Raw genomic sequence first — 22,460 nt, 5'->3', positions numbered from 1 at the left:
GCGACAGTGGCTGCAGCAGTGAAGTAAGGTTGAAGAAAGCTATGGGGCTGCGCAGCCAGGTCTGCTGCGGTGATCGGGCCTCTGTTGTGGGGAGCAGGCCTCCAGACTTCGATGTCGTTTACTGCCGGTGGCTGAGGTGGCGTGCTTTACGGAGGTGTGCAGGAAAGGCCTGAATCGTGTGTCTGGCTGGGAGGATCTGGAGGTCTGCGTGTTGTGTGGTGAAAGTGTCGGGGAGCCTGGAGTGGCCGTGTCAAGTGCCAACCTGGAGGTTCTACAGGCTGTGCCGTCTTGGAGAGAGGGGCCCTGCGGCGGATGGTGGGGTTGGTGAGGAGGTCGTTGGGTCTCTCAATCACTATTGTGCCAAAGCTTGCGAGCCTGTATTGACATGTGAACCACGTGGTGGTTCTTCACTTTAAGCTACTACACTCTTTAAAATCTAAGTCTATGAAAATGTAAATTGTCTCTACTGTGACTTTTCATCTTTTACTGTATTGTTTGCACTGTATTTTTTTAAGTCACTATGCAACTCTGTGTAGGTGTGTTTCAGTGTCGCATAGTTTTTTTCTTTTGTTTTGTCTTGTGTTGTCTACATTATTTTTGTGTAATCTCGTAGTGTAGGTAGCATTATGGTTTGGAGGAATGTTATTTTGTTTCTTTCTGCGTACTGTTTTACAGTCTGGTCTTAAATGACAATAAAGGCATCATATTGTATCATATCAAAGGACAAACCAAGAAAATTAGTAGCTTACCTACAGCTACCATAAAGTGGCTTGAATAAAATTAGATTTAAAAAAAAAGAATGCCAAGGCACACCAATAATTTCCCCACCAAAACTTTGGTAAATGTTAATCTGAGCTACCTATGATAGTAATCTAGTGCTACGCTCCAGTGCCCTATTCCACAGAGAGCTCCTAAATGGTACCCACCCAACTGTTCTCGCAAATTTTCATTTTCATCCAAAAGATCATTGATCTTCAATTCAAGCACGTTGATTTCCTTCGTCATTGCTTCAATTTGACGATCTCGCACTTTGATATTATTCTTGCATTCCTTAATCTCTGCAACAGCATTTTCCAATCCATATATACCCTAGTAAAGGAGAAAAATTGTCAACATAAATAGTTCCTTTTAGTTATCCAAGAATAAGATAGGATTGTGTCTTATTGGAGTTAAGTCTCAGGGCAAGAAATTAAAGGTGCCAAAAATCTAATGTTGCACATTTCCTTCTAAGTCTGTGATGCAGGGTTTAATGACCATTCCTTTGAATTCAGATAGGTGTCTGAAAAACAATGAGATAATGAACACAAAAATCTACTTTTTAGTGAAATAGGATGAAACAAAAGTTCTGGCGTTGAATAACTTTTTTACTTAAAGATTCCATGACATTGATAGGGCAAAAACGGTCTTAACTTCTCAGCTAAAAGGTGACTCTTCCAACAGTGTGGCACTCTCTCAGTGCTACAATAAACAGTTACATTTAATTATGTGCTCAAACTGTTGCAACGGAACTTAAACCTTTCAACTCAGACCTGACTGTATTATCATTGAGATAAAATAACATTATCAAACCAAAGTTTAATTATACAATGTATTGTTAAAATACACAAGTCAATTGATGAAGAAATGATGGTGAAAAATTGGTTGGCAAACAGAGAAATTCTGGAAAACGAACAAGGCGGGAGAAGATTGCAAGGAGGTGAAAACCATGAAAGGATTTGGAAACAAAGACAAGTAATTCAAAACAGAATCATTGGTGAGTTGGGAAAAAAATACGGATGCTAGAAACATGAATTGAAACAGAAACTGCTGGAAAAATTTAACAGATCAGGTAACATCTGTGGAAAGACAAGCAGTTAATGATTCAGGTCTCTGACCCTAAACTGAGATATTTTTTCTTCCCATTGGTAGAAATATCTCAGCCAAGACAAAGAGAAGCAGGGGGTAGTGAATCTCTGGAATATTCAACTTCACAGGCTTTATCATTAGAAATGTTGACGATGTGGAGTTACGTGATGGAGTAGTGGCCGGTCAGGGAACTCCAGCCCTCTCCGGAAAAGTTTAAAAAAAATACACAAAACACAAAAGTACAAGAATAAAAATTAAAACAAAGTGAAAGTAAAGGTGGGAAGAAAATGGCAGCGAAGAAAGAAAAGTCGAAAGCAACGGGAAGAAGAAGAAGGTCGGAAGAAGAAGGTGAAGGCCTTACCCGTCCGAGGAGGCCCGCCGTGGAGAGAGAAGCCCGCTCCCTCAGGTCAGTGGAAGTCCCGAGCTCGGGACTACAAAAATGGCTCGCGGAGCCAAGTAAAAGTGCGCAACCGCGCATGAAACAAAAACACTGACGGGAGGGGGGAACAGCTGAGGAGTCGATCTCCACAGCTGAGAATGACAGCTACAACACAACAGGAAGAGAACATAGAAAACAACGAGAACAAGAAAGAAGAGAGTAAAAAGAAAACAAGGAAACAACAGATGACCAACCCAGAAGAAGAAGAACATAGAGAAATGGAAGAAGAAGGGAAAGGCAAGACAATGGATATATATTTTTTTAAAGAATATATGGAATCAGTAAAAGAATGGCAATTACAAGAATTTAGTGAAATAAAAAGAATTAAAAGTGCAGAAGAAAAAATGAATAGAATAGAGATGGTCATGTCAGATATAGGAAAAAGAGTGGACAAGGTGGAAGAACGAGAAACAGCCGTAGAAATGGAAGTAGAGGACTTAAAAGAGAAATTAGAAGAATCTAATAAAAAAGTTAAAGAGACACAAGAGCTGTTAGCTCAGAAGATAGATATAATGGAAAATTATAATAGAAGAAATAATATAAAGATAGTGGGCCTTAAGGAAGATGAAGAAGGCAAGAATATGAGAGAATTTATAAAAGATTGGATCCCCAGGGTCCTAGGAAGACCAGAATTACAGGAAGAAATGGAAATAGAAAGGGCACATAGAACATTAGCCCCGAAACCACAGCCACAACAAAAACCAAGATCCATCTTAGTAAAATTCTTAAGATATACAAGAGAAAATATATTGGAGAAAGCAACAAAGAAAATAAGAGAAGACAATAAGCCACTGGAATACAAAGGTCAAAAAAATTTTTTCTATCCAGACATAAGTTTTGAACTCCTGAAGAAGAGAAAGGAGTTCAATACAGCAAAAACGATCCTATGGAAAAAAGGATATAAATTTATGCTAAAGTACCCAGCGGTACTTAAAATAGTTATTCCAGGGCAGCAAAACCAACTATTCTCGGATCCGGAGGAAGCATGAACATTTGCAGAACAACTACAAAACAGGCAGAGAGATGAAGACATGTAAAGAGAGTAAAAATGACCACAAACTATATGTATGTGTGTATATGGGTATATGTGTGTGTGTGTGTGTGTGTGTGTGTGTGTGTGTGTGTGTGTGTGTGTGTGTGTGTGTGTGTGTGTGTGTGTGTGTGTGTGTGTGTGTGTGTGTATGTATATATGTGTGTACATGAGTGTATCCGTATTTAAAGGAAAATATATAGAGTATAGATAAGAATTAATAAGGGAATGAAAGGGAACAGAGGAAGTAAGGAGGGAATTAAGAGAGTGACCTTTGTTATATATGAAAATTGAAATCTTTTCTGGGGGGGCTGGCAGTTGACGCTTGCGAGTGAATTCGCAAATCCAAATGGAGAGGGGAGATGTGGTTGCCCGACAAGGGATAAAGGGCAACTCAGGAAGGGGAGGGGATAATGGGGTTAAAGAAATTTTAGATAGGAGAATAAGGGAAATGTTTGATGTTTTAGAAATGTTGTCGTATAAAGTGTTCAAAACAAGAAAGCAGAAATGGATAAGAAGGAAAGGTGATGATGAGGAAACGGAAAGGAAAGATAAACAAAGTATGAAATGGCTACGCTGAACTATATGACTTTAAATATTAACGGAATACATAACCAAATCAAAAGGAAGAAACTGCTAAATTTACTGAAAAAAGAAAAAATTGATATAGCATTCGTGCAAGAAACACATTTAATTGAAATGGAGCACAAGAAATTAAAGAGAGATTGGGTAGGACATGTAACAGCAGCGTCATATAATTCAAAAGCTAGAGGAGTAGCTATATTAATCAGTAAAAATGTACCAATTAAAATAGAAGAGGAAATAATAGATCCAGCAGGGAGATATGTAATGATAAAATGTCAGATATATTCGGAGTTTTGGAATTTGCTTAATGTATATTCACCTAACGAAGAAGATCAAAAATTTATGCAAGATATTTTTTTGAAGATAGCAGACACGCAAGGGAACATACTAATAGAGGGGATTTCAACCTTAATTTGGATTCAAACATGGATAAAACTGGGAAAAAAAATTAACAGAAAGAACAAAGTAACCAAATTTATAATTAAATCGATGCAAGAAATGCAACTTTTGGATATATGGAGGAAACAACACCCAAATGAAAAGGAATATTCATATTATTCGGGTAGACATAAAAGATACTCAAGAATAGACCTATTCCTGTTATCAGCTCGTATGCAAGACAGAGGAAGAAAAACAGAATATAAAGCTAGAATATTATCGGACCACTCACCCCTGATATTGACAATAGAGTTAGAGGACATCCCTCCAAGAATGTATAGATGGAGATTAAACTCCATGCTACTTAAAAGGCAGGATTTTAGAGAATTCATTGAAAGACAAATTAAAATGTACTTTGAAATAAATACGGAATAGCTTTGCGCAGTGGCAGTATCGTAGCCGATGAGGTTTACCCGAGGCGCGATTATTGCTTATTGAAATAAATACGGAATCAGTGAAAGATAAGTTTATACTATGGGACGCAATGAAAGCGTTCATCAGAGGGCAAATAATAAGTTATGTAACCAAGATAAAGAAGGACTACAATCAGGAAACAGAGCAGTTGGAAAAGGAAATAGTAAATATAGAAAAAGAATTAGCAATGAAGGAAGACACAACTAAAAGAAGAGAATTGACAGATAAAAAAAATAAAATATGAAACACTACAAACATATAAGGTGGAGAAGAACATAATGAAGACAAAACAGAAATATTATGAACTAGGAGAAAAAATGCACAAAATTCTAGCATGGCAGCTTAAGACAGAACAAACTAAGAGAATGGTATTGGCATCAAGGAAAAAAGACAAACAAATCACATATAATCCAACGGAGATTAATGAAAACTTCAGAGAATTCTACGAACAATTATACCAAACTGAAAACGAAGGGACAGAAGACAAAATAGATGAATTTTTAACTAAAATTGAACTACCAAAATTACAAACAGAGGAACAAAATAAATTAACAGAACCATTTGAAATAGTAGAAATACAAGAGATAATAAAAAAACTACCAAATAATAAAACACCAGGAGAGGATAGATTCCCAATAGAATTCTATAAAACATTTAAAGATTTATTAATTCCTCCCCTCCTGGAAGTAATCAACCAGATTGATAAAACACAAAGCTTACCAGATTCATGCAAAACAGCAATAATTACAGTAATACCAAAGACAGGGAAAGATCCACTCGCACCAGCGTCATATAGACCAATATCTTTACTTAGCACAGATTATAAGATAATAGCTAAACTATTAGCAAACAGATTAGCTGATTATGTACCTAAAATAGTAAATCTAGACCAAACTGGATTTATTAAAAAAAAAGGACGAACAACAGACAATATTTTTAAATTTATTAACTTAATTCATGCAGTAGAAGGGAATAAAGCTCCAACAGTAGCAGTTGCTTTAGACGCAGAGAAGGCCTTTGACAGAGTAGAATGGAAATATTTATTCAAAGTATTACAAAAATTCAGTTTACCAGAGAAGTATATTAATTGGATTAAAGCATTATATAAGGGGCCATTGGCGAAAGTGACAGTAAATGGATATATATCAAAGCAATTTAACTTAAGCAGATCAACAAGGCAGGGATGCCCACTATCACCCTTATTGTTCGCGTTAGCTATAGAACCACTAGCAGAATTGATAAGAACAGAAAATAAAATAAAAGAGATAAAAATAAGACAAGGAATATAAAATCAGTTTATTTGCAGATGACGTTATAGTATACTTAACAGAACCAGAATTATCAATAAAAGAATTACATAAGAAATTGAAGGAATATGGAGAAGTGTCGGGTTACAAGATTAACGCAAATAAAAGTGAAGCAATGCCAATGAATAATGCGGATTTCTCAAAATTTAAGAAAGAATCACCATTCAGATGGCAAATGCAAGCAATAAGATACCTAGGTATACAAATAAATAAAAACCTCGGCCATCTATATAAACTCAATTATTATCCACTAATGAAAAAATTATAGGTCGACTTAGAGCATTGGAAAGACTTACCATTAACACTAATAGGAAGGATAAACTGTATTAAAATAAACATTTTTCCAAGGATACAATACCTATTTCAGGCATTGCCAATACACTTGATGGAGAAATTCTTCAAGGAGTTAAAGAAAATAATAAGGAAATTTTTATGGAAAGGGGGGAAACCGAGGATAGCACTAGATAAATTAACAGAATGGTATAAACAAGGAGGCTTACAACTGCCAAACTTTAAAAATTATTATAGAGCCGCACAATTAAGATACCTATCAGATTTTTATCAAACAAGGGAAAAGCCAGATTGGACTAGATTAGAACTAGATAAAATAGATACCTGAACATATATTATATAAATGGGATGAAAAATTGGTACAACGTAGGAATTCTCCAGTATTACATCATCTGCTCAATATTTGGAAGAAGATTCATGTAGAAAGGAATAAAACAAATTACCAATTACCAAAACTAATACTGACGCAAAATCAGTTAATCCCTTTTACAATAGATAACCTTTCCTTTAGAGAATGGGAGAAAAAAGGGATCAAAAGAATAGAAAATTGTTTTTCAGGAAATAAATTACTATCCTTTGAACAAATGAAAGATAAATATAATATAACTCAAGATACAGTGTTGGCATACTACCAACTGAAATCCTACTTGAAGGACAAATTGGGAAGCAGTCTGAGGCTACCAGAGGGAAGTAATTTTGAATATGTGATTACAGACACAATGATAATCAAAAAATTTATAACAAATACGTATATTAAACTGCAAGAAAAGGAGAATGAGGAAACAAATGGTAAAACTAAAGAAAAATGGGAACAAGATTTAAACATAAAGATAAAGAAGGAAATATGGGAGAAGTTATGCTCTGGAATGGTGAGAAATACAATAAACACGAGGTTACGTATGATACAATATAACTGGATACACAGGCTATACATTACACCTCAAAAGTTAAATAAATGGGACCCACCAGTATCTGACAGATGGGAACAACAATTCATGCAATCTGGACGTGTGAGAAAGTGAAAAAATTTTGGGAAGATCTAAACCAGATATTAAATAAAATTACAGAAAGCAATATACCAAAAAACCCAGAGATCTTCCTCCTAAGTAACATAAAAAAACAAAGAATTTGGACTCGATTTGGATGGTGCACAAAAAAGATTTGTTAGGATAGCCCAAGCCGTAGCAAAAAGATGTATTATGTCAGCCTGGAAATTAGAAGATAACTTGAGAATACAACAATGGTATATAGAAATGAATAAATGTATTCCATTAGAAAAAAATAACATATAATTTAAGAAATAATATTGCAATATTTGCACAAATATGGGAGCCATACATGAAACACAATAGAGAAAACCTACCGGGGACATCTACCACCTAAAATGACAGGAGAAGGAAATGAAAAGAATTGACTCAGTGGAATTTCTTGTTTATTTTTATTGAGTGACAACATTGTTTGACTGGTTTAATGTCTTAGATTCTGTACTTTAAATGAATGGGAGGGGAGGTAGGGAGGGTGGGATGGGAGGAGGTGGGGGGAGAAAACGACACTATATATTTGAAAAGGAAAATGTATGCATCTTGGTCAATGTGGTTTATGGTGTGAATAATAAAAAATTTAAAAAAAAAGAAATGTTGACGATAAAAGGCAGATAATTTTTTGGAATTGAGAGCTATGGGGAACTGGAACAGAACTGGGCAACATGGTTAACGTAGCGGTTGGAGCAATGCCATTACAGCGCCAGCGACCGACCGGTTTTGAATCCCATGCTGTCTGCAAGGAGTTTGTACTTTTTTGCTGTGTTCTGTATGGATTTTCTCTGGGTGCTCCAATTTCCTCCTACTGTTCAAAATCCAGGGGGTGGGGTGGTATTGGGTGGAACATTCTTGTGGGCTGAAAGGGCTTGTTACGATGCTGTATGTATTTAATGTTTAATTTATTAAGAGGAGTTGAGGTCAGCCTGGAGCTGCCAGGATCATATTGAATGACAGGGTGGGCTTTTGAGGCCAGTAGCTGATTCTGCCTACTAATTTCTTGGGTTCTTGTTGAATATAGTAAGGTAAACCAGCACAGAGGTGGTGGTGATCAGGACTTGGTGGGAATTGGAACGTGAACAGCAGGATTTTAGACGATTTCAAGCTTATAAGGAGCAAAGTGATGGTGGGCAGTAGGACGTGGATGAGGATTGTGATATCTAGATCTAGCAAACAGATAAGGATTTCAGGTGTGGAAAAGTTGATGCCAGCATGCTAAGGAGGTGGAAAGAGATTCAGTAAAATCCTCGTTATCCAGAATTCATGCAATCAGCAGCCTCAAGCAAGTGGCAAAATAAAAGGAAAATAAATAGGTGCAAATACAAAAATTTTTAATTGGTGCCCCCTCGTAGTTAGTTCGCCAATCATGCAACGGGCAACTGGAAAATTCACTTATCCAGCATCTACCAATCCCCATAGGTGCCGGAATATGAGGATTTTTACTGTATTATGCATTTATTCCAAAACTGAGAAGAGCCAGATAGGGCACCAAGTCGGCATAGTTCAGCCATCAGAGGAAGGATGGAGTCCACTGTTATAAAGTTTCTGACGTGGATCGAACACATCCCAGCATTTCAAAGGGAGGAAATTTCTGCCCATGTGGAGAGTGACACTGAGAGATTTGTATTTTTGGTAGCAATAAAGGCCCAAATAAATTTAAAGAAATTCTGGACGTTATACCTGACCCATTTTCCTCTCACTTCACTGGTAAAATAACTGAAAGCTCAATATTTTAAGCATGAAATTTAAAAACAATGATTTGAGTGGTTATGAAGACTTACAGATTCATATGCCCTCAGACGAATTAGTATTTCCCCCAGTTCTTTGTCTTTTTCTTTGGCATCTTTCTCTGCAAGCTCTGCAATTCGTTTTGCCTCAAGGGCTGTCTGTTCTGATACCCTGAGCTTTTCCTGGAGTGCCCCAATTTTAGATTGTTGATTAAGTACTGGAAAATCTTGGAAGAAATCAGAACAGTATTAAAAATTACAAATAGTTGTACACTAAGGCAGAGTTAATGTGCATGTATAATAACTTCCTTATTTTTAAATTCTGTCCCAGAAATATTTTTTGTTTTGTTTTTAAATGCTCACATTCATTTGAGATACTGCTTCCAATCTCTATATTGAGCAGTATGGAACAGGAACAAGCCCTCCAACCCATGATGCCTGTGTCAAATAAGATGACCAAATGAAACTAAAACTCTGTTGCTTGTACGGGATCTCTGGTGTCAACCTAAAAACTACAGTTATATCTGCTGCCACATTATTCCTGGTAGCCTGTTCCAGACACTCACTATTTTCTGTGTAAAAAAAAAACCTGCCCAACATATCTCCTTTCACCCCCTCGTGCCTTAAAGAAAAAGGATTCTGAATGTTTAGCCTTACTATGCTCTTATAATTTTATAATATTCTATCAGGTCTCCCACAGCCTTCAACATTCCCTCTAATCCAGATAGTATCCTGGTAAATCTCTTCTATGTTCTTTACAAAGCTTCCCCCTCCTTCCTGTAATGGGTTGACTAGAACTGCATACAATATTCCCAGTGCGACCTAATCAAAGTTTTACACAGTTAAAACATGGCTTCTCTTCTCCTATATTTTATACTGATTTGCACAGAAACGTATCATTTATTTGCTTCATAATATATTCAAAATAACATGTACTTGATTCTTTCTCTAGTTGCAGTTTTAAATCTTCGATGATTTGAGCATTTGTATTCATCTCATTGGTATATTGTTCTATTTGCTCCAGCAAAATCTTAATTTGGTTGTCTCGATCTTGCAAAACCTACAGAGAAATTTTTTATAAATGAGAAAATAATTTAATTAGATAGTGATTATGACATATGAGTAACACAACTCAAGCAGAAACAAAAGGTAGAGTTAAATTATATTATAAATATTTTAAAAATTAGTGGAGCTGCAATGCTGTAAAGGAATAAGTGAAAATTCAAATTAATTATTCCCCCAGTGCTAGAAATTCTGAAGAAATATTATATCAATTGAATGAAGGATTATTGACAGGGGAAATCAGATACACCAATACTATGACATTTGATGGGAATATGGAATAAAGTGCATAAATTAAAAGGACTGAAAGGATATGGTTTAGCTAATATGTTGATAGTATAAAACAGATTGATACCCTTTATAATGAATAATAAAAATTTTATAGAATGGTCAAAGAAAGGTATAAGGGTTATTAAAGATTGTTTCATGATGGGCAATTAGTATAATCTGACCAATGAAAAACTAGATATGGATTATCAAATAATACTATTTTTGGATATTTTCTGCTGAAGGCTTTCTTACGAGATAATTTTTCTATTCTACATTCATTACCTCCAAAGATGAGATTGAAAATGTAGTTACCAATCCATACTTGAAACATTTTATACTGCTATGTACATCTTATGTACTTGTTAATTTTAGAAGAAACTAATAAGAAAGATTTATTTAAATCTAAACATCGATGAAAAATTGATTTAGACCAGATTATTGCTGATAAAAAATGGACCCAGATATGTTCTGATAGTATGAAAGGCATTATTAATGTTCGATATAGAAAAGTTCAGTATAATTTCCTGCATCAATCATATTTAACCTCACAAAAATTTAATAACTTAAAATCTGAACCATCCGTGTAAGCAAGATGTTGGTACTTTTATACATTAAACATGGTTCTATCCCAAATTAAATTTCTTTTGGACTAATTTAATGGATTTTCTGCAACAGATAATAGGGATCCAACTTCTGCAAGATTCTATGTGAGTTCTACTTGGTGATTTTGCAAGGATTGACCCGAGAGTGGTTTCAGAGGGACTTTTTTGAAAATTCCACTAGTAGCAGCTAAAAAAATGTATTGCAACTACGTGGAAGTTAGAAGCAAATTTAAATATGGATCGATAGCATACGGAAAATGAGAAGCTGCATACCTTTGGAGAAAGTTACCTACAATCTATGAAATAAATATAGTCACTTTTTGAAAATTTGGTTTCCTCATATGCAAAAGATTGGGGTGATTACTTAATGAATTATTTTATGAACTACCCTTATGATTTTTTTTAAAACTGGTTTGTAAATTTCTGACCTTACCTTCACCTTGTAGTATTATAATATTATTTTTAGTATTGTTAAGAATGAGCAATTAGTTTTTCATATATATTTAACAGGTTTTTTACTAAAATCAGTAGTTTTATAATATATTTGTTCCATAATTTTAGCAAATGTGAGTAACAGTTAGTATTTTACAGACGTGTGAATTTTGTTTATACAAGAATAATAGTTTTTTTTTAAAATGTATTATGTACGTTTTCTTAATCTTTCTTTTCTTAAACTCTGCTTTTCTTTATTTTCTTTGGGGGGGTTTCTATTTTATATGGATAAGATAGGTATCAACATTTTTTCTTTTGGAATATGTACAATGGAATATGTGTGTTGAAAAATAGAATTTACAAAAAAAAAAAGAAAATTCTAGTTCGTTTTGGAGAAATGCTCAAGGTAAGATTAAGCCAGCTAAATAAAATAAAATAATCCACAAATAACTATTGAAAAGCTATTAAATTTGAAGGAGATTTCCTCTATTCCCTGTTAGCTCATTTAAAATAAACCAGGTTGAACACTTGCTTGAAAATTGTTGCCAAAGTCACATGCAACAATAAGGATTTATCCGCAGTAATGACATTGATTTGACAAGCATCTTTTCATCCCTCTCTGAAAATGCCACCTCCAAAATACTTCACAAGCTAGGAATTAACCAGAGGCTAATGTTAAGCAAAGGTAGATAAACCCTCCTCGCAATATGTGGGGCAAGAGTTATATCAGGATGAAGGCAAATGTGTTTACATAAAATGTCAGAAGAGTTTACAGATGTAACAAGTATAAAATAAATCTGGCTAGAAACAAAGCATAATCCAAATTTAAAAATGTGAGACTCCCAAAATGTCACTAAAAGCTCTTCCAATCTGACCAGTTGATTTACCTGCTGGAGGTTAATGACACTGCTTTTGTCACTGTCCAATTCAGCAAATATTAGTTTAGCTCGGAGATCTTGCAATTTCTCCTGATAGTCTTTGATTTCATTATCCTTGGCAGACAACACTTTCTGTAAGTTGTTTAAAAATATTTTAGAAATTAAGATTAAAACAAATTTTAAGCAATAATAGCAAGAAATAAAACATTAGAGTATGGGATAAAATTTACCTTCCACTCTTCAATCTTTGTGTTCACTGCCATCATGACAGGGTCCTCCTCTTCTGTTACAGCTTGGAGCTGGCCAGTAAGATCCTGCACCTATTTACAGAGATGACATAGCATTGCTGAAAGAAACAACCTAATTTCACATAGGTGTGGTCAAGGTGAAGATACTTTCTCACTTAACCTTAGTGTTCAGAATACAATTCCAAGAATACAAAACTGCTTCCAAGCACAGGACTCTTCCAATAATAAAACAAATATGTTCTATTCTCAATAAACTTATATGGCAACTTGCTTCTGTAATTGTTTTTTTTAAAATGTCCATTTAAAGTTTGCTGTGTAGATTTCTGAATCTCTTACTCTGCTAGCCTTCTGAATATCTAAGTAGTTGCTTTGTTTCATTTTTTTCTATGTTTTTTTTTTAAATACACTTTGTTGAAGATGTGGAATTTCTCCCAACATTTGTGGTCCACGGGGGCTGCCACTAGCAGGTCACAGGAGGAGAAATTAGTTTATCGTCATGGAATGATCACCGTGTACCATAACATGAAGTCAATGGAACCAAATTCCAGAAGCCTAATTCAATGTACATACACTTCTAGAATCACACATTTGGCACAAACAAACCAGAGGATATTTCTTCCTCAAATTATCAATGAATTGAAATGTATTCCTTTTAAAGATATCACCTCGAGGGCAGCTTCCCATTGATCAGCTCTCATCAACCACGTGGCAAATCTATCCAAATGACATTTGACCATTACATTTAGGCTTAGACTAACATCTAAGAGAAGTTTATAAAAGGCATGAGGGAAACAATACTAGTCCTACACACCTATGTAAAATTATTTAAGGAAAAACTCATGCAAACTTTACTGTTCCTCAGCCAGAGTCGATTGAAACAATTATATGGGTCAGTTTATTTGAAGCTGTTCGATTCTTTTGTTCACGTAACTCAATTACTGTTGTTCCCTTGAATAATAATAAGTGTGATGGTTTACAAAATTGCTATGTTCAAAAGGTACTATATTGGGAGAAGAAATTGAACTTTATAGATCCAGTGATTTATGAAAGCTCAAAAATTCACATTGTCACTGATGTACTAAGACTTTTGCTCTGGCCATTCATTTCTTCCATATTTGCCATTTCTATCAGTCAATAGATGTCACAAATTGCAGGGCATGTACTTCTTCTCTGGCTGAACAGTAGTCTTTAACTTGGCACACAATACCTGAACTAACATCTTATTGCTAGATCAATCATAAAGACACAAGATCACACTCTTTTATACATCTTTTGAATTACAGTACTATAATCTATCTAAACTACCTGAAAACATTTTATGTTCATTTCAAACTAAACTCACTTTAAAAAAAAATCAAAAATGAAATGTTTTTTCTTGCAGTGGAAAGTAGAAATGGAAAAATAGAATTAGCAGGATATTAGGGCGTAAATTTAATCAAATAGTATGGTCACAGGCCCTTTCAGCCCATGAGCCTGAGCTGTCCAACGACAGCCAATAAATCTACAATCTCTGGTACATTTCAAGTGGTGGGAGGAAACCGGAGCACCCGGAGGAAACCCACGCAGACACGGAGAACATACAAACTTCATAAAGACAGTGTTGGATTTGAACCGCGGTCGCTGGCACTGCAACAACATTGCTAACTGTGCCATTTAGTAAAAAGAAAGTTATCCTCTCCTTAATATATGTCTCTAATGCAAGTTTATTTTATTTTAAAAATAATTTTATTAATTTGAATGAGAAATATTACATGTATATATTGTTTAGATATTAATTAATTAGTTTTTATATAATACAGAATATGAGTCCATATATAAGTAATGCATTGTCATATAATTCTCAAAAAAGTGAAAAACCCTTAAGAATTTCACCTCATATTCTGCCAGATTCTTTTCTTCGGGAACCAAATTCCTACATCCAGACAATCTACATTTGCATCCAGTACACTTACTCATAGTTTGGGTGGCCGCCTCCCCCCTCTGAAGATGATTCCTCCACAATCTCCTTGTTTTATCACAATAAACCTGCTCAAATTCCCAAGCAAAGTGAAGGTCGGAAAAATCAAACATCAATCACAGTTAAGAGCCCTACTTACATTTTGAAATGAAGAGGCCAGTGCTCTGACATCACGGACCACGCAGAATATAAACTCATTTCAGTTAGATCTGATGATTGGAAGTAACATGGGGCCTTGCCTGAAATAACAGCTGATCCTTTTCCTCTTTGAACTGATCCACAGTCTTATCAGTTTGCTGGACAATCAGCTTCATTCTGTTATATTCATCAGTCATCTGCTCCATTTCTTGCGCAGACTCCTTTAGGTTCTTTTGCATCTGTTTGTTCTGTGCCTCCAGCTTTTCATTGACTTCAGACAAATTCTGAAGAATGTAGATAGGAAGATAATAAATCTACTAATACATTTAAACAGCAGACTATTGACAATGAGCCCGCACTTCCCAGAAGACTGGTGAAACCCCTTGGTATATAACACTGTGTAGCTGCATGGCAGCATTTATTGACTAGCCTGTGTGGATGACTCCACCCAGTGTAAACCCTATGAGGTACCCAAGGAGAGCAAGACAAGTACCCTTTACTTATTCACATTCTCTCTTTTCTTTCACACTTTCCCTCCCTCCCAGTGTTCTCTCCTCTCCCACCTTCTTCCCAATAGCCTGTCACTCTTATCCCCTCCCCAGCTTTTTCTTTCTCCCCTCCTCCCACTTGATATATCAAGTCTTAATAAGGCTCCCAACCCAAAACACTGAGTGGTAATTCTGCCTTACCTGTAGGAAAAAGGATTATTTGTGATGTCATTTTTATTTTGGAGACATACAGCACGGTAACAGGCCCTTCCATGCCACCCAATTGATCTATGTTTTGAACTGTGGAAGGAAACTCATGCAGACACGGGGGGAACGTCCAAACTCCTTACAGATAGCGTGGGATTCGAGCCCCGGTCCCAAATGCCGACACTGTAAACAGTGTTGCGCTAATCACTATACTAACTTTGCTATCATATATGCATTCTGACAATAAATCTGAAATCTAAATATGACCATTTCTCTCCTTAATGCTGCCTGACTCACTGAGCCCCTCCACGTTTTCATTAGTTGTTCGAGATTCCAGCAGCTGCACTTTGTAGGTTTCCTTTAATTCCTTTTAAATTTATACTAAGGGGAGGGAAAGGGTATGACTAGATATTAGGTATGAGCCTTAGCCTCACAGGGTTCTTCTGCCATTGGCCAAGATCATGGCTGCTAGCTACCTCGACTCCAAAGTACAACTCTCTAAAAATTCAAACATATATAATGAAGTTGGCAGGGTTACATTAACTGTGTCCACATACGATAGTGGGTCTTAAGAACGTAAGAAATAGAACCAAGACTGATTCTTTTACTTTTGTAATTTTGAAGGATATTTTGGAAAGCATTAACATACTTATAGGGCTTGGCAAGAATCATATGTAGACAAGTATGGGTTGAAGTGGCAGCTTTCCATCTAGAATGATGTGCTGTTAATTATGAAATACAAAATACAGGAATATTTATTTGGAGAAAGAGGGCAGGTGAGATACAAACCAGAGGACATGGGTTAAGGGTGAAAGGGGAAAGTTTAGCTGGAACATTTATGGGGAAAATCTTCACACAGAGAGTGATGGCTGTGGAACAAGCTGATAGCTGAAGTGGTGAATGTGGGCTCAATATTTAAGAATGTGGACAGACACATGGATAAGAGGGGTATGGAGGGTTAATGGCTGGGTGCAGATCAGTGGGACCAGGCAGAAAAATAGTTTGGCAGAGATTAGAAGGGCCTGTTTCTGCACCTGAATTTCATCCAAATAGTGAGCAAGTTCCATGTTCTTTTTGGAGAGCTGAGTTCTGTAGTCCGATTCATCACCCTTCCTGTTGAGAAGTGTCTCACGCTGAGAATCAATTTGCTTCTGATAATCAACAACATCTTGACGCAGTTGATCATTCTGCAAAAGGAATTAGTATGACAGAAACCTCGGAATTAAACCAATAACTAGATATGATAAAAAAAATATTGGTGGATATCGTTAGCCCATCAGTTGGATAAGGCTCTTACCTTTCTTTTAAGTCCTTTTTTCTTTGACAAAAGAAAGTGAAAGAGGTGAATGGGAAAAAGAAAAGACTACAGTACAGCATGTTAACAAGAAAATAAAAGTGAGAAAAAAAGGTGAATTTGACAGTAAGTAAAATTAGACAAGCAGAATTAGAAATGTAAAGAAAATGGAAACAAAAAAACCACCAAGCACAGCAAAACCCCCTGGTATCTGATGATAGGTAGATGTTAGATATGTGAATTTTCCAGTGATTGTAAACTGACCGCTGGGGCACCAATTTTAAACTTCTTTATTTTTTACCTAGTTGTTTTCTGCAATTTTTTTGCTGGTTGCTTGAATTCTGGATAACAGGGGTTTTACTGTAGTCAGCAAACACATTTTAACTTTAATTCAAATCTAAATGCTAATTGGGTATTATAAGTTTCCATCACTGACCTCTCTTCTTAGCTTGTTGTTTTCATTTTCTATCTCCTTGATCCGAATGCCAACCTTAAAAACAGAACAAAAAGTAAATAATGTTATTGACAACACATATACAATTCAATAAGAAATTACAAAATAACTTACACTTTAAAGTCTAAGATGAGAAGGAAACGTTTAAAAGGGACCAAAAGGCACCCTCTTCCACACACAGGGTGCTGGGTCTATGGAACGAGTTGCCAGAGGAATGGTAGAGGTGCGTACTATTACAACATTTTAAAAATCATTTAGAAAGGTCTTAAATAAGAAAGGGATTATTGCAGGGAAAATAAGACTAGGTTGGTTGATTGACATGGATGTTGGGTGAGAGACCCTGCTTCTGTGCTGTAAAACTGACTCTAATTAAAACCTATATTATTAAACTATCCTTTCAATGAATGTTGCTTTCTTTCAGTATATAGAAGAAAACAGTGTTGAGCTGGAAAATTAACAGGGCAGTGATACTGTCTCCAAGACTGGATGCAGCACTGTAGAAGTTTTTCACTCCATCAAATGGGATTATACACTCTAAAATGGGTCTATCAAGAAGTGATATAACATTATATGCTATAAAATTGGTGAAACAGTATTCTGGAGATTTAAACATAAACAGTTTTTCTCTCTCCAGATGCTTCCTGGCCTGCTGAGAACTTCCAATAATTTCTGCTTTATTCTTTCAGATTTCAATTATCCAGAGTTTTGCCTTTGCCAATCACTTGCTGTGATTTTTGATTTGGGGCAGGCATGTAAAATGAAGATTATCTGATTTATTGGGATGGGGTAATGTGAAACAGGATGATGGGCTGAATACTACACTGCCTCTGGATGTCAACAGGATGAATGCTTGCATTGGCAGACTGATCTTCACAGTTTGATGTTGGAATGCTATTTTACCATACATTTCTAGAACGCAAAGGAGGTACAGGCAGTATTGACAAAACCAAGAAGACCTCCTGACAGAAAAGTGCCCAGCTGCACTTACAGCTGGATTAATGCAAGACTAAACCCAGTAACTGAACCAAATCAACAGCTCCACAACCTTCGATCCAGTTTATTAATGTACTTTGAACTTTTTCTTGCATATTTTTTGGAGGTACTCAGGATGGAGAATGCCACAGCAGATAGTAGGGCTTAATGACTTAGCAAACTAAACTTTTATGGACAGCATATGCATACATCACAACCTTCAAACAATTAAGTAAGATTTTGACCACTTAATCATCGAGGACCCTCACCACCCTTTCCTCACTGCTATCATCAGGAAGGACAGGAACCCGAAGATGAATACCCAACAGTACAGAAATAGTTCTTCCCTTCCGCCATCAGATTTTTAAACCTTGCTTTCTTTCTTTTTTGCACTATTTATTTTTGTATTTATGGAACTGTAATTTATAATAATCTGCACCTGTAATGTACAATACTGTTGCCGCAAAACAACAAATTTCATGACACATTCACAACTATATTAACAGTAGTTTAGGGAAATCATATCAGAGCAATGAGGAATATTGATCTATGCAACATTTTGAAACTCCAGGAAAAACTGAATGGATTTGATCAGGTGTCTACTGCCCAAAATTTTCAAATTCCCTACCCCAAAATGAATCCATAAAAATAAAGCTGCTTAAACATGAAAAGACTTGCTTAAATTATTTATTACCATGGCTTAAATATGTATAAAGGATTTAACTTCAAGGTCTGTACGGTGAAGGCAAGGGAGACAGTCAGAATCTTTTTTCCTAGGTAAAAATTTCAAATACCATGGGATGTGGTGGAAGAGGTGAAAAATATTGTGGTATGATGTGAGAGCAACAACACGAGTCCCAGCACAAGGTTCCTCAGACATCGCTTAACTTTTGATCTATTGTGGACACACAGCATCACCTCATTTGTCAGGAAGGCGCAACAGCGACTGCACTTACTGAGAAGACTGAATTGAGCAAGGCTACCATCAATCTCTACAGGTGCTCTATCAAGAGCATTCTGGCCGCCTGCATCACATTGCGGTATGGTTGCTGCAGAGAAGTGGATCAGAGGTCAATCCACAGAGTGGCTGAGAGAATCAATCTCTCTCTCCCCCCCCCCCCCCCACTGACATGTTTACTGTGATCGTAATCTGAAGAGGGGGTGGAAAAATAGAGGACCCCTTCCACCCTGCACAAAGCATCTTTCAGCCCGCTCCCATTGGGAAAGAGATACAGGAATATGAGAGCCAGCATCATCAGGCTCAGTGTGATTACCTCGGACATTGAGAACGCTGAATGACCAAAGGAACTGCTCACATTAACCATCCAAGACTCTCATATTCATGTACAATCAGATGACAATAAACTTGACCTGATGTGCATTTAAAGTGTGGGGGACAGGGGTAAGTTTAAAGGAGATGTGCAAGTAAAGATTTTAAAAACAGCCAGAGATAGTGGTGGAAACATACAATAATAGTGATTTTAAGAGGCTTCAAGATAGACACATGAATATGTAAGGATTAGAGGGATATGGATGATGTACAAGCAGTAGAGATGTTTGTTTAACTTGCCATGTTCATGGCAGACATTGGAGGCTGAAAGGATCTGTTCCTGTGCTGAACTGTTCTGTGGTCATTGAACTGAGAAAAACTTTCAATGGATAGATTCTGCTCTACGGATGGATCAGTTTCAGCATCCCCTTTCATATCGCCACGCAGTTAAACTCAATGCAGTCAAATCCTCTTCCTTCTGCTCCTAAGTTTGTCTGCAAACCTCAAAGGACATGGAATTCTCAAGAGAATATAAGTAACACTGCCGGTTCTACCTCAGAAACTCACATATGACATGGATGCTTCTGTCCCTATGCTTATTAGTAAAAGTTTTCAACTTTCATTCAATCTCATTTCATTTAAGGATACTTTTAGAGACAAAGGTTTGTGATCGATTAACTTTATACCTGCTTACCACTACAAAGACGTGGTGCACAACATTTAAAAGGGAAACCAGATAAATATGAGTGTGAAAATTATCTAAATTTATCAAATTAGATGAAGGGGGGGGGGGGGGAAGTCCCACACCTGACGCCCCAGCCCTGACATCCCGCTCCAGCCGCCCCTGCCCCGTAGTCCTGCGCTGGCCGCCCCTGCCCTGATGTCTCCCACTGGTCGCCCCTGCCCTGACGTCCCCCGACCCGAAGGGACAGGAGCCGGAGTGCGCTCCAAGGTGCCTCTCCTGCAGCTGTCCCTTTCAGGTGGACAGTGCAGCGCTTTCAGGGCTGCCACCTGAATGACCACTCCACAGGTCTGCATCCACTTCTGCAGGTGCATTCTTGGTGGAGAATGCACCTGAAAGTGGGTACTGATTCAACCCCAAATTTACCTTCAGGCTACCTTTCACGAGGGCTCCCAGGTCTTTTTACATCTGGGTATTTTCAAGTGTCTCCCTGTTTATTTTTTCTACCAAAGTGCATGACCATCCACTTTCTGACATTGTGTTTCATTTACCACTTCTCTGCCCCTTCTCCCCATCTGTCTCAGTCCTTCTGCAGCCTCCCTGTTTCCTCAACCTACCTTCGAATCATCTGCAAACTTGGCCACAAAGCCATTCATTCCATAACTAAATCAATAATATACAACATTAATGATCAAACAGTATGATTCCCAAGTAACATCTTTTCAAAGTTCCTTACTTGTTCAACTAGTTTCTTTTCCTTGTTCAGCTCCCTTTCCATTTCAGAAACCTCTCGGTCTTTGAACTGGAGCTGGTTTTCCAGTTGTCGAAGTTCTTCTCGCAAGAATCTGGTATCACGACCTCCAGCATTCACTTGAGCCAGCTGAACCAAAACAAAAAGGAGCACCACTCATCCTCTGAATTTACAAATATCTTACGGAAGAGTTAGATTGCATTCAGAGAGAAAATATGTGATAACTGAAATGCACAAGAGCCTATGCTTGTGGTTTCCAATTAAATACAAAATGCCAAAATCTAATTCTGTTGCAAGAAATACATCTATTCCATAAACAGCATCTCAATCGAAGAACAAATTAAACATTAAAATTATCTGTATTGTCAGAACTCCCTTTGCTTCTGCTAAGTTTCATCATTTACTTGTTAGCAAAAAAAATTCTGCTGTGTGTATCATCCAGCCTGCCTCAGTTCATTCATGAATAAGCATAATGTTAGATAAGGCACAGATTTAAGCCCAAATTAAAGATTAATCATCCATTTTGAATGGGGATCCTAGCACATTTAAGTAAAAGCCTGGTTTTTCTTTTCCCTTCACATCACATAAACATTTTTAATGTTTTTTTTATGTAGTTGGTGGAAATATGGAAGAAACCAAATCTTGAATGCTACTCAAGAAAGGAAGGGGACCTGTAAACTTTGAGCAGAGTCCTGGGGAGGGTGGAGGGTGGGTTGGACATAGTCAAAAAAAAAAGGGTGAAATGGCTGGATTAGATGAAAGAAGACTTCTATTTAGTCTGCAAGAGCAACATGGTGGGTCAAAGGGCCCGTTTCTGTGATGTACAACTATTATTGTTGCAACATTGACAAATGTAGCACTACTTTTAAAAAAAAAATATAATATTCCACAGCAACAAATTAGATGAGCAGCATAAGCAAGGAACCTGCCAGACAAAATATCAGGATAAATTCTGCTTTTTCTTGAATTGAACCCTGGGATATTTTTATCGTCTTCCCAGATACAGCTTTGATCAACAGCACCTCATATATTGGGCTCCTTGCTCAGCCTTGCACTACAGTGTTAGACCAGACTTGTGTGCACAAAGAAGAGAAAGGTGGTTGAACTCCTAAGCAGTTCTCCATTTTAACCCAGTTGATACCCATCAAGTAAAAACACAGAGGAACTCAGCAGGTCTCACCGTGTCCACGGGAAGATATATAAATGCTGCTTTGGGCCCGAACCCTTCGTCAAGGTACCTATCAGGTATTCAGCTCATTTTAGTGGCACCGGACTAGGTGAGATAAAGAGGGATTGATAGAAGCTTGCAAAGATGGATTGACAGGCACAGACCTCTCAGGTCATTACTAGGCAATTAAAAAAAATAGAACTTTGTACTCACCTCTAGTTCATTTTCAAGTTTAAGGACTTTTGCTTTCAGCTGGCTTTCTGGGGGAAAGATATATAACATTGATTCAGTTATCACTCGTGACATGACACTTGAAGCATTAGAGGGATCTGGATCATTGTGTGGAACCAACCACATTGCAAAAGAGAGACTGACCAGTTTTTGCTTCCTCTTCTCCAGCCTTTTCAACTTCCTCTAAAGCCAACTCAACCTCTTGAGCTTTCATCTGCACATTTTTAAAATAAATTAACAAAC

The 22,460-nt window shown here is 36.8% G+C and overlaps 1 protein-coding gene and 1 non-coding gene across 5 annotated transcripts in view; one reads left to right on the top strand and one right to left on the bottom strand.

Moving 5' to 3' along the window:
* Positions 1-22,460, bottom strand: part of cep290 (centrosomal protein 290) — a 110,104-nt gene that overhangs the window by 84,350 nt on the left and 3,294 nt on the right. For all 4 annotated transcript variants that reach the window (XM_069904309.1, XM_069904308.1, XM_069904307.1 and 1 more), the window contains 11 exons: positions 22,362-22,431; positions 22,200-22,246; positions 20,804-20,947; positions 17,126-17,179; positions 16,430-16,582; positions 14,802-14,984; positions 12,588-12,677; positions 12,367-12,489; positions 10,050-10,173; positions 9,168-9,340; positions 927-1,089 (listed from right to left, as the gene is read on the bottom strand). In XM_069904309.1, the coding sequence (XP_069760410.1) occupies positions 927-1,089; positions 9,168-9,340; positions 10,050-10,173; positions 12,367-12,489; positions 12,588-12,677; positions 14,802-14,984; positions 16,430-16,582; positions 17,126-17,179; positions 20,804-20,947; positions 22,200-22,246; positions 22,362-22,431 (1,324 nt within the window). The remainder of the gene's footprint in view (positions 1-926; positions 1,090-9,167; positions 9,341-10,049; positions 10,174-12,366; positions 12,490-12,587; positions 12,678-14,801; positions 14,985-16,429; positions 16,583-17,125; positions 17,180-20,803; positions 20,948-22,199; positions 22,247-22,361; positions 22,432-22,460) is intronic.
* On the top strand, positions 4,711-4,791 carry LOC138746395 (U4 spliceosomal RNA). The gene has a single exon (XR_011346934.1). It is a non-coding gene; the product is annotated as a U4 spliceosomal RNA (small nuclear RNA).

This window comes from Narcine bancroftii, chromosome 11 (genome assembly GCF_036971445.1).
Source record: "Narcine bancroftii isolate sNarBan1 chromosome 11, sNarBan1.hap1, whole genome shotgun sequence".
NCBI classification, from domain to species: domain Eukaryota; kingdom Metazoa; phylum Chordata; class Chondrichthyes; order Torpediniformes; family Narcinidae; genus Narcine; species Narcine bancroftii.
This window is presented reverse-complemented; position numbering and strand designations above follow the sequence as displayed.